This window comes from Rutilus rutilus (genome assembly GCF_951802725.1).
Source record: "Rutilus rutilus genome assembly, chromosome: 1".
Classification (NCBI taxonomy): Eukaryota; Metazoa; Chordata; class Actinopteri; order Cypriniformes; family Leuciscidae; genus Rutilus; species Rutilus rutilus.
This window is the reverse complement of record NC_140209.1, coordinates 48,187,112-48,199,901: the sequence shown is the minus strand read 5'-3', so window position 1 is coordinate 48,199,901 and position 12,790 is coordinate 48,187,112. Positions and strand designations below refer to the sequence as shown.

The 12,790-nt window shown below is 38.1% G+C and overlaps 1 protein-coding gene across 1 annotated transcript in view; it reads right to left on the bottom strand.

Annotated features, from left to right (window-relative positions):
* Window positions 1–368: 368 nt before the first annotated feature.
* Window positions 369–12,790, bottom strand: part of mrc2 (mannose receptor, C-type 2) — a 36,578-nt gene continuing 24,156 nt past the window's right edge. Inside the window, exons 13-28 of the mRNA XM_084420319.1 lie at window positions 12,594–12,736; window positions 11,622–11,709; window positions 10,434–10,596; window positions 10,119–10,282; window positions 9,553–9,721; window positions 8,536–8,678; window positions 7,677–7,791; window positions 7,279–7,436; window positions 6,669–6,777; window positions 6,345–6,583; window positions 6,100–6,265; window positions 4,850–4,999; window positions 4,635–4,754; window positions 4,361–4,540; window positions 3,432–3,458; window positions 369–3,318 (exon numbers count right to left, since the gene is read on the bottom strand). Coding sequence (XP_084276445.1) covers window positions 3,098–3,318; window positions 3,432–3,458; window positions 4,361–4,540; window positions 4,635–4,754; window positions 4,850–4,999; window positions 6,100–6,265; window positions 6,345–6,583; window positions 6,669–6,777; window positions 7,279–7,436; window positions 7,677–7,791; window positions 8,536–8,678; window positions 9,553–9,721; window positions 10,119–10,282; window positions 10,434–10,596; window positions 11,622–11,709; window positions 12,594–12,736 — 2,355 coding nt within the window. The 3' untranslated portion in view covers window positions 369–3,097. The remainder of the gene's footprint in view (window positions 3,319–3,431; window positions 3,459–4,360; window positions 4,541–4,634; window positions 4,755–4,849; window positions 5,000–6,099; window positions 6,266–6,344; window positions 6,584–6,668; window positions 6,778–7,278; window positions 7,437–7,676; window positions 7,792–8,535; window positions 8,679–9,552; window positions 9,722–10,118; window positions 10,283–10,433; window positions 10,597–11,621; window positions 11,710–12,593; window positions 12,737–12,790) is intronic.

Sequence of the window (12,790 nt, the reverse complement as noted above, 5' to 3'; positions counted from 1 at the left end):
GTGTCTTGTGTATACATATATATATATATATATATATATATATATATATATGCATCATTCCGGTTTTTTTATTTATTTTTATAAATGTATCCTTCGGTTTTTGTCGGGATTTATGATAATAATCATAAATCCTGACAAAAACTGAAGGATATATTTTCATCCCTCATTTTTCCTGAGAATTTTTGAAAGCAGACTCTGCCCCCTAGCGACACATACTGTTTAGTGCAGTTACTCAAACAGGTAGGCCTCCTTCACAAGCATTCATGTAACGTTTTCAAAGATCATTCTAAGCATTTTTAAATCACCTCTAACTGAAATGCATAACTTTAGGTTACTGTTAAGACAGACATTTTTTTTTATAGCAGTCACATAGCAAACATATTATTTATTCATTTTTAAAAGCAAATTCACAAAATATTCAAAACAAAAAACAAACAAACAAAAAAGAACATTTTCATTGTCTTCCCAGGGACTGAAGATGAATTATTTTTCTCATTAAGTCAAAAAAAGGTTTTCCCGCAATCCCACTTCTATTTGTTGAGGGCTAATTCAGTCTGAGCTATACTCACACAAACTGTTTCGCAAAGTCTTAAGGCTGAGAATAATTCTTGCATAATTGCATGGCCATGTGCAAGTCATGACGGCAATGTGTGACATCATAGTCCATGTATGTGGAGAAGTTGCATAATCTGATGCTCTGTATGATCTCTACAGTATATGGTCAAAATCAAACATGTCATTTCATACACACGATAGTGAGAAACAACTGTCCGATGTCGTACTGCAGTTTCAGGCCACATGCGTGCGTCAAGTCATTTCTTAGAATTATATTAAAAGGCCATTCTCATACAAATCTTATTTCATAGTTATAAGTAAAATACTAAGCAAAAAAATATGTTTTAACAGTGAGCAAGAAAGTTTAAAGTGTAAAGAATAGTCTATAAGTGCTGAAATGGCGCCACCTATCTCTCTAAAAACAAAGCCTTGCGAGTAAAGTTAGCACTGATACATGGAAGCACTGGTTACGGATTATTAGTGGTGTTTGCAAACGCAAGATTTACAATTATTAAGCCTCATACTTAGGGGTTAGCGATCTGAACAAACCCCTAAACCTAAATAACCTAAAGACCAAAGGAACTTGGAGGTGAGCTCTTTTGAGTAAGCAACTATAGGCTATAGCAATGCAATAAAAAACCCTTAGAAGCCACACATCCTGACAAGCACTACTCACTGTTTAAGAGAATGTAGAAATCTTTTCAAATTCCTTGGTAACTAAGTCTAATGGCCTTCAAACTGCAGATTGTATATTGCTTATTAAAACCATGAGAAATAAATGTATAAAGAATGTACACGGAAAAATAGTTTTTATTACTCAGTATTTTTGTCTTGTTTTTCAGTACACATATCTAAACATTTTCTCAAGAAGCAAAATTACATAAGTTATTAAGTCTTGTCTTCTAAAAAAAAAGTATCAAGATTGAGTGTTTTTACTTAAAACAAGGTAAAGTAGGCTATCTGCCAGCTGGGTAAGAAAATTAATAGTTTATTTTTCAGATACTTTACCTTGTTTTAAGCATAAACTCACTTCATTTTGATACATTTTTCAGAAAGCAAGAAGACTAAATAGTCATTTGGCTTCTCAAGTAAATATATCTTGATATTTGTGCTGGAAACCAATACTAAGAACTTTTTTTTTTTTGCAGCGTAACAGCAACAAACCATACAACTTTACCCATTTGTAATAATAATTTGACTTGATTTCTTTGGCAAACTTATCCACAGCACTAAAACACTCTTAGATAAGCCATCTGTGCAAATATCCAGCAGGGAGCAGTAACGTAAGTCCCCTTTCAGTCGCCAACACTTCCCGTAACTCCTGCTCACCTAAAGTCCCTCTCTCTCGAAGCCCCACCTCTCACTGTCTCCTCCTCTCCATCTTCTCCTCCCTTATCCCTTTTTGAAGAACCCATTCAAACCTTCACTATTCTCTCTCTCTCTAATGCCTTGCCCTCTTCGCTCCTGTGTTCTGATTGGCTCCAGATCTGCTCCACTCGCTGACTCGACATTCCACAGCTGGCCACAGCACCGTTTCACCTCGAGGCCTTGCCAAGAGTCGAGGGGGGAAAAAGGAAAGCAAGAAAACAGGAAAAAAAGTTAAGAACTGGAAAGAAGAACTAAAGAAAGTAAAGAAAGAAGTACAAAGTTTAAGTTTCATTCCATGTACTGTTTGGATTCAGCTTTTACATGAGCTCATCACACCGGCTGAGATCAAGCAAACCGTTACAGTGAGATCAGACTTCCTGTTGGGCAGCTCTGCGTTCAGCGTGTGATTAGAGAGAGAGACATTGCGGTGCTTGTCACAGGCTCATTCACATGCACTTTCATCTGTCTATTTCTGTCCGCAGTTCTTTCTTTCTTTTTTTGGTTCTGCACCACTGAACTTCAAACGTACCATCGTTTCACTTGATGTGTAATTATTATGATTATCATTTTCAGACGGATCAGCGAGGGACCTGGATTCTGACCCAGAGATAATCAAATTCAGCTGCACAAATTTAGAAAAAGAGCAATAATAAAAAAAAAAAATGGCACAACAAATAACTTCAAAAGTCACAGTCTGAAAAAGAAATACTGTTGTGGTGTTACCTTGTAGTGTGTGTGTGTGATTGTGCGCTCTCATTGTCTGTAAGTTCCAGTCAATGTGATTTTTGGGGGGGGGGGCACTGTTCCCTTTTGGCACTAAAGGATAAAACTGAGACATGAAAAAATACGCATATAAACTATTTCAACTTCCGGATAAAGAAACAAAAAAAAAAAAAAAAAAATGCTATTTTCCACATTAGCCAATCCAAACAGCTCCTCTGAGATGGTGGAATTTGATTGGCTGACATACTTAGATGGATTGACCTTAGGAGAAAAAAAGTTTCAGCTCTGTTGATTTTGGTTGATCATCTGCTGCGCTCTACACAGCTCTCTCGGTGTCTTTAAAAACAAACAAAAAAAACTCTTTTTTCCTAAACGTAAATTCTCTCAGTCAGTTGCTGCGGTCGCAAATTGTTTTCCTTGGTGTTTCGAATCAGTTTGAACACATCCAGCATTATTCGCTCTGTTCGTTCAACTCCATGTCTGAAACGAGAATGTTTTTTTCTGCTTCTTCGGAGGGGGTGGAGTTAGTGCGGCTGTACCGAGCGCTCTCATAGGAGCCCGTAGAGCCAAAGCTCCGCCTACGATAGAGATAAATTCCACCCACCACCAGAGCGATCAGAACAAGCGCTGCCACCAGGACCTGAATTAATACATAGAGATGGTTGACCTCAGCTGGAAGAAAGAGAAAAAAATTCATATTCAAGTAAGTAAATGGCAATAGATTTTTGATAATGTTCTCAACATATTTTAGGTAAATGTGAGGTTTAAATATGATTATAACTTACGGTGAAATACAGGCTCTATTGCTGCTCCTATTGAATAAAAAAGAAAGGAAAATTGGGCTCAAAAATGTGAATCATTGTATTAGCATTTCTTCCATTTCATACATTCTTAGATATTTATTTTTTCCTTGAGGTCAACTTATCATTTTCAACATTTCTTGTTAGATTTTATAAAAATACAGTAAAAACAGTAATATTGTGAAATATTATTACAATAAAGCAATTTATTCATATCTAATATGCTGATTTGATGCTCAAGAAACATTTCTTATTATCAATGTTAAAAATATTTGTGCCACTTAATATTTTTGTGGAAATGTTTTTCAGGATTCTTAATGAATAGAAAGTTCATAAATCATAAATGTCTTTACTGTCAGTTTTGATCATTTTAATGCATCATTACTTTTGCATGACCATTTATCACCTTCTTATTGACCTTTAAAAATCAACGAGGTCTTTTTTTGTTGTGCTCTTAAAGGGTTATTAGTTCATAAAAAAAAATTAAATTCTGTCATTTTTTACTCATCCTCATATCGTTCCAAACCCGTAAGACATTCGTTCATCTTCAGAACACAAATGAAGATCTTTTTAATGAAATCTGAGAGCTCCATTGACGGCCTACGCAACTACCACTTTCAAGCTCCAGAAAGGTAGTAAAGGAGTCACATGGATTACTTTTATGATGTCTTTACTACCTTTCTGGAGCTTGAAAAGTGGTAGTTGCATAGGCTGACATGAGGGGGAGTAATTAATGACAGAATTTTCATTTTTGGGTGAGCTAACCCTTTAAGACTTCTATGTACACATACTTTTGGAGTCTGGATGACACTGTGGTTACACATAGGAATGTTTTGATAAGTTTGTGCTTTTGTGTAGCTTTTTTCTATATGCAGATATATCATATGTTTCCATATGCATGTGACAGTCCATACCCCGTGGTCGTTTACAGATGACTCCATGTGTGCGATTTTTACAGGACCCAGGCCTCCAGAGGCCCGTGTTGCTCTGAACCCAGAAGCAGCTGTTGGCGGACAGCATGCTCAGATTAGCGTCCTGCTGCTCCCAGTTACTGTAGTCCACTACTTCGCTGTCGGACCACTCCAGACTGCCTTCTGTAGAATCAAACACATACAGGGAGGTCTAAATAAGGGAGATCCAAATTTAAGGTCAATAAAGGAAACCTGTGTTAATTATTAACCATCTTGCCTTTGGAGTTAAAGATCATTCCAAGCCAAGCGCCGTGGGCCTGTTGTTGAAAACTTTGCATGTGCTCCCACACAAAACCATTCTCGGTTTCATCTAATATTGACAACAGCTTAGCTCCCACTGAAAAAGAAAAAGAAAAACAAGATTACAAAAAGTTAATTGTGTAATATGTTCCTGTGCTGTTCTTGTTGGCTTTTCCTGTGTGTGGACGTTACCTTTGCTACACTTGCGTATGGCCTCGTGTTTGAACTGTAGCTCGTGCAAGATGAACGAGTAGCAGTCATTTCTGAAAGGAACCCAGGACCAATTACCTACAGGATGTGGGCAAATACCTGGATACATCCACCTGTGGTCTATCCTCCTCTCTGACACAGAAGCAGAACAAGCAAAATGCTATTAGAACACACCTGCAAATTTTGCAGACACAGACAGATCCAAACACACTGGCTATGCCTGGAATGGAACACCAGCATACTGCACAGTATACACTTGTGTTGTTGTTGTTTTTTAAATAGTTTTTGGTCATTTAAAATAATGTTGAAATAAAATAGTTTAAATATTAGATGAAAATTTCTAATTTAACAACTTACAAAATTTAGATATGCCTTAGAAACTAACTGAAATAAGTATTGGTGCTAAAATTACTCAAACTAAAAGTGAAATAAAAAAGCTGTATAGAAATATAACAAAACTAATAAAAAAAATGATAAAAGCAAATGACTTCAACTTAAACTAAAATTAACTGAAAATAATACAATAATCAGGGGTGCACATAACTGCTGCGGAAAACGTGGAGGAAAGCACTTTTGTTTTGGGAAACAATTTTTGGGAACAACTTATTTTTGGGAACAGGTGAGTTACTGGAGTAGGATTATTCTCCATCTCTGGTAAGAAAGCAATCATGATGATAAGTGTGCTCATTAGTGATGGGAAACCGAGGCTTTCATCAAATTGTGCCGAAAATCGGTCCAAAAATTTAAACGGAATAAAATGGAATCCAGAACAATTAAAATGGAATTAAAAAATGAAATGGAACATCATCTACCATGTTTGAGAGAAAAGAAGATAGCGAGGAGAGCAGTCAGGAGGACAGTGATGACGACAGCTTGTAGGATAAGTGTGCTGCGTAAAGTGTGAGTATCAAGCAGCATCTCCAGGTGCTCCCTTGAGAACCAGATCTAAAAAAGTTATGTGCACCCCTGAATGTAATAGTATATAAATACTACTACTAAAATAACTATTTTATACACTGAAAATTGCTTGCTATAATTTAAAAAAAGTACAGAAAATCTGCATCCCAATCAAAGAGTGAGCTAACTTTGGATGCATACTGCACATTTGGGTCAGTGTAGCAGGCTACTATATCTGGGAATTCCATGCATTTACAAAATGTACATACTGTCCAAAGAATATTACAAAAAAAGTATAGCATGTCATTCTGAAATATACTGTAACATTTTCTTACCCGTGTTAATTTCACAGATGGCTGCATTTAATTTTGTATTACAAGCAGCCACAGTCCATTGGCCCTCAGTGGTCATGTGACCACATCCATACATTTGCTTGGGCTCTCCATCCCGCCAGTCACTAAAAGAGATCTCCTCTTCGCCCAACCATGTGTAGCTTCGCCCCTGGAAATACAAGAAGCTTTTGCTGAAGCTCTGACATGTCAGGAGATGAGACGTACAACATGCACACAATGTCACTCACCCCATCGTTGTGCAGTGCAATCCAGGCGGGTTTGCGGAGAGTGCTGACGAGGAGGGTGAGGTAGGCATGTTGCCGTGGGTCCCGTACTGCAGCCAGTGTTCCATTAATGGATTCACACACCTGTAGAGCTGCTTGCCAGTCCAGACGCTTCTGCAAGATCCGGTACTGCACGCCATTGAATTCTAATGAGCCATCTAATGATGGGGGAAGAGGGTCCAGGCCAGGGGGCAAGGCAGGGTCTGGAAACACATGCACACAGGAAATATAACAGCATATATGCAATGCATATTTGTGTGTGTCTGTGAATTTGAGATGTTCCTGTACCTTTATCCTTCATGCAGATGAAGCCATGTTTCTCTGCGTCACACTTGCGAGACGCCCACATGCCCATCATCCGTTGAGGACTACCATGGAGAAGCACTATGCAGTTACCCTAATGGGACACACATATGCATATTGATGGGTAAATTTCTAAGTTTACAAATGATAGATACTATGGACAGACAGACAGACAGACAGACATACTGTCTGTAGATAGATAGATAGATAAATATATATATATATATAGACAGACAAATAGATAGATAAATAGATAGACAGGCATATATCGACAGACAGACAGACAGACAGACAGACAGATAGATATACAGACAGACAGATATACAGACAGACAGACATATAGATAGATAGATAGATAAATAGATAAATAGATAGACAGACAGACAGATATATAGACAGACAGATTGATATATATATATATATATATATACACGGAGAGAGAGAGAGACAGACAGACAGACAGACAGATAGATAGATAGATAGATAGATAGATAGATAGATAGATAGATAGATAGATAGATAGATAGATAGATAGATAGATAGATAGATAGATAGATAGATAGATAGATAGATACATTCATAAAAAATCCAGTACCGGGCTTTTCATTTGTCTGTTGTCCACTGGTTCACCAGGGGCCCAGTTAGTGTAGCTAAGCAACCCAGGTTCAAACCACCTGAACTGAGCCTGAGATTCTGAAGTGAGCCCCACCCACACATGGAAACTGCTGTTGGGTAACAGAGTCAAAAGGAATGCTGATGAGAGAGAAAGAAATAGATAAAATTTGAGGTTAGCCTGTTATCATTCACACAAGTTATTGCAAAACAAAACAAACTGAAAACAGGGCCCTAAGCACCACAGACGTTGGGGCATGTCAGTCCCAAGATTCATAATAGTTATATATTTCATATTATATATTTATATATCTCATTCTTTCAATTTTTTTTTTTTTGTAACCTAGCTTCCCTTCTGTTGTGTGTGTGGGTTTGATTTACCCTGAACTCTGTGGTTTGGCACTGTCACTAGCGTGGCTCTATGTGTCAGACACGTCTTGGAGGCAGCCTCCCAAGTGCTACGACTCGACAGCTCCTCTCCAAACACCTTATAACACTGTTGGAAAATGAGGGGAAGAAACAGAATTCAGAGATTACTGATATGCGAAAATGTGCAATGTGAATATTCCTGGGAGAAAGGTCAGATCTGTATTTCCTTACATTCTAAAACACATCAAGGGAGTCAGCACACTCTACCAAAGAAGAAGTCATCAAATGTGAGATAAAAACAATATTTTACTGGAAAAAAGGGCAAATATTTTTGGTCACATGTGACCTTTGTCAATGTCAAGCTTACAATGCTTAGTGCAGGAGCCATCTTAATTTAAGGAGTCAAATGGTTACATAGATCACATGATCAACCAATATTATGAGCATCATGATATAAATAGATAGTTTACATCAAATTAGAGAACAATAACTGTACTTAGGATTAACAAGAAGAGTTCCTGATTATTTTTACGTTCTAAAGAAAAATTATATAATCAAAATGTAATATCTTGCTTTATCAGTGAAACGACTGATTTTCTGACTGATCTGATTTATATCCCGTTATCCCTGAATTTTACCCTGAAAAATCACTTTTCATGATCTAATAAATTCCTGAACAGTTGCAGTTAAGTCAACGTAATGATACATTTCTTAAAAAGTATAAAGTTTATATATATATATAAAAAAATAGATGAACCTAAAACCAAAAGGCTGAAATAAAAACAAAATTTGAATGCAAACAGATTTTTTTTAACTACAACGTAGCCTTGCAAGTGTAAAAGCAGACAGGTTATGGGAGTGAATTTCTGACCTTGTGTAGAAAAGGACTCCAGCCCTGGGGGCATCCGGCGGGTATGAGGGGAGGAGCGGGTGTGGGAGGCATGGTACCTGTCACATTTACCCTCTTACACACGTACGGAAGATCGACATGACACTTCTGGTCTGCCCAGTCACCTGAGAAAACATTAAAGCAATTCACTTAACTCACTGCTGTTGAATCACATATCATTACCCAAAATAACCTGGACATTCAAAAGTGTTGAACCTTAAAGAAACACGCCGACTTTTTGGGACTTTAGCTTATTCACTGTATCTCCCAGAGTTAGATAAGTCCATTCATACACTTTTCATCTCTGTGCGTGCCGTAACTCTGTCTGACGCACCCACCGCTAGCCTAGCTTAGCACAAAGACTGGAGGTAAATGGCTCCAGCTAGCATACTGCTCCCAATAAGTGACAAAATAACTGGGAACTATATTCTCAGAAGGCAAAGCACTGCTACTTCTGCGGAGTGATTTGCAGCACCTGAGAAGCCCCATGGTGAGGAGCAGAGAGTTCGCTCAGAGTTGGAGTAAATCCCGCCACAGAAGTAGCAGTGCTTCGCCTTCTGAGAATATAGTTCCCAGTATGTATATGGTTAGAAGATGGCTGTGTCTCATGTGACCTTGTTATTTGTACACGCTGTGACTAATAGGAAAATGTTGGCGTTATTTTGGCACTTATTGGGAGCAGTATGCTAGCTGGAGCCGTTTACCTCCAGTCTTTGTGCTAAGCTAGGCTAGCGGTGGGTGCGTCAGACAGAGTTACGGCACGCACGGAGATGAAAAGTGTATGAATGGACTTATCTAACTCTGGGAGATGAAAAGGGTATGTATGGACTTATCTAACTCTGGGGGATACGGTGAATGAGCTAAAGTCCCAAAAAGTCGGCGTTTTCCTTCAAGCCCGTGGACAGCTTTAAGTTTATTAAATTATAAATGTTTTAAAATGTGCAGTCAAAACTGGTGCATGTCAAATCAAGGTGAAAATGACATATTTTCTGGTCAAACCTTTTGAGGCAGAGATTTGGACACATTTTGGCTCTTTGCTGATTGGGCGAGGCTGTCCTAGTCCCCAGGACACATAGTTGAGCACCGAATGATCAGACCACCTTAATCTCCCATCGTTCTTAAATGTGTGTAAGCCAACCCACCACAGATCATTTTCTTTGCGGGACATCTAGACACAGTGAAATATACAAATCTTGGTTGGTATTTAAAATACATTTCATATACAGTTAATATTAAAAGTATATATATATATATATATATGTAAATAAACTCTCCATTCAAAATATCCACCCCAAATATTTTGTAAATTTACACTCATGTCATTCCAGATCCATATTACATTCACAATGCAAATAACTGTTACCAGTCAACGCCCTGACATTCTGTCTGAGATTTCATTTTGAGTATCATGTAAGAAAGAAAATAATGTAAGGTTGTAATGACATGAAGGAAATGCAGACAGTATTTTCATTTTTGGGTGAACTATTCCTTTAAGTGTAGATCACAATAGCTGTCATAAGGATACATCTTAGAGGACAGTGTGTGTTTGTGTTATGTGTGCGTACCTTGCGTAAAGTGCTAACCAAAAACTGATTCTCCTTAGGAGAGTGCATGGAGACCAGAGAGGCGCCGTACCAGGTGCAGATCCTCTGAGCTTGTTCCCACGTGGAGCGATGTTCAAACATTTTATACTGGGCCTCCTCAAAGTCAACCCACGCTAAACCAGTGTCTACACAAAGACACACACTTATAGTAATCTCACATTACTTAGATTCAAAATCATATTCAGCTCACAAACAAGCTTGTCGATTATATTACTGTGTTATATTTCTAAAGGCAAAAAAAGAGAAGATAACATGGTAACATGTACTGTGACAGACCTTCATTGCTCTCGGGTTCCTCTTCTACCTTCCCTTTAGGTATTTTGCAGATCCAGTCTAGCTCAGACTCACAGTGTGATACCAGCCAGTTGGTGTCAGCCATGTTAGCTGCTCCGCACTCAGCAGAACCATAATTCCCTCTGCCAAAGTTCTGATAGGCCACCTGAAAGAGAAAAAAGATGATAGACTTTATATTGTAGAATTCCAAGCAAAAAGCTAGTGTGGCGGTACTATAGTAAAGTAATGGTAGCAGATCACAATACCATGGTACATTGATATTTGCTGCGGTACTTCAAAGAATACAATGGTAGTACATTTTTGTTAATTTGTTATTTTATTTCACCCAAAAATGAAAATTATGGGCCATAAGACCTTTGTTCAACTTCAGAACACAAATTGAGATGTTTTTGATGAAGTCCGAGAGCTTTCTGTCCCTCCACTGACTGCAATGTTATTATGACATTTACATTTATGCATTTGGCAGACGCTTTAATCCAAAGCGACTTACATTGCATTTCAAGGTACACATTTACATTCTTATCAGTTCTTGCTTTCCCTGGGAATCGAACCCATGACCTTGGCTTTGCAAGCGCCAACGCTCTACTGTTTGAGCAACAGGAAAGCGACGAGAATACTTTTTGGGCGGAGTTTTTATTTTTGAGCACAAAAAAGTATTCTCGTCATGTCATAACATTATGGTTGAACCACTGTAGTTACATGGACTGGTTTAACGATGTCTTTACTACCTTTCTGGGCCTTGAAAGTGGTAATTACATTGCTGTCTATGGAGGGACAGAAAGCTCTCGGATTTCATCAAAAATATCTTCATTTGTGTTCTGAAGATGAACAGAGGTCTTACAGGTTTGGAACAACATGAGGGTGAGTAATTAATGACAGAATTTTTATTTTTGGGTGAACTAACCCTTTAAGAATCTTTTTTTGCTCTATGGCAGTGGCTCTCAAACAGGGGGTCGGGGCCCACTAGAGGGCCTTCCAAAGGGCTCTCATAATTATTTAAAATTAGACGAAACAAGCACTAAATTCAACATTCTTAATTAGTACTGGATATCATTTATTATCCTGACTTAGTATTAAAATAACCATTAATATTATTAAAATATTCAGTATACACACTGCTGTAGTACAATGAAATACAATGAAAAATTCACAGTATTTTAAGAAACTCACAGCTGATCCGTCACTCCATGTCCAACTGTCACTATTCCGGCGTGAAATCCCGATCCATATCCAGTGCTGCTCATGATCCTCCGCCTCCCTGTCCACACAGCCAATCAGAAAGCAGAACTGTTAGACACTACTATACCTTTAACAGGCAGTTTTCACATGATGCTTTCTACTCATAAAAGGTAAGTTCGACTAAATGAGGCGCTGCGCAGACCAAGCGCAAAGAATTCTGATTAGACATTTTGTTAAAGACGAGACCAGCCGCCCCAAATCAGCTGCACAGGCTCTGATGACGACGATTCACGATTGGCCTGATTCGCATTCAGCAAATCACAAATTCGTGTTTTTAAACCAGTAAAAACTCTTTTCATGTAATCTTCATGTTATATTATATCAAAATAAAACTGATTAACATAAATAAAATTATAAATATATACATTTATACATTTATATAATGTCTATAAAAAAATAGAGCCACTTTATTGGTATTTAAATACTATAGGCTTATGTTGAACTTCATTCTTGTACATTTGGCACTGTATTAAGCAGTACATAAAGTAGTGAATGAAAAATGTTTCTGTTGCTTCATGAAAACGTCTGAAACTTCGGTGTATTTGACAAATATTGTATCTAATGCACTTCATCTGTGATAAAGTACGCAAACACCTCAAAAGCGTCACTACAGGATTACAGGAAGCAGAAAGTGTCTGACTTCTTATCTCCGTTTTCAACTCCTCCCCGCCTGCAACAGGCACATCTAGCCCCGTCGGTGGAAGCCTAGTATAGTTCAACTCGAACACAACTATTGTTTAAGACAATAACTAATAACTTACACATAAAAAACATAAAGACATTCTATTTCTGGAGCATCTGAGTGTAAAAACTGGTGAATAAAGAAAACTTTACAAAAACATGAATTCTCACACCCTCATACGTTACAAACCCACACCTGTACCCTTCAGCACACACACCTACCCGAAGGCCTCATGGAGGATCTTGAAGACAAAGGCCTCTTCCTCCGGTGTGCTGAGGCTGGCGAGCTGAGCTCCATGTTTCTGGCAGAATTTGTGAGCTTGAATCCAAGTCAATTTCTTCTCCAGTGCACCTGCATGAAAGACCTACCAAAGCACAGCGATGAACACCGGGGCTGGACAAAATTCAGTTTTTAAGAA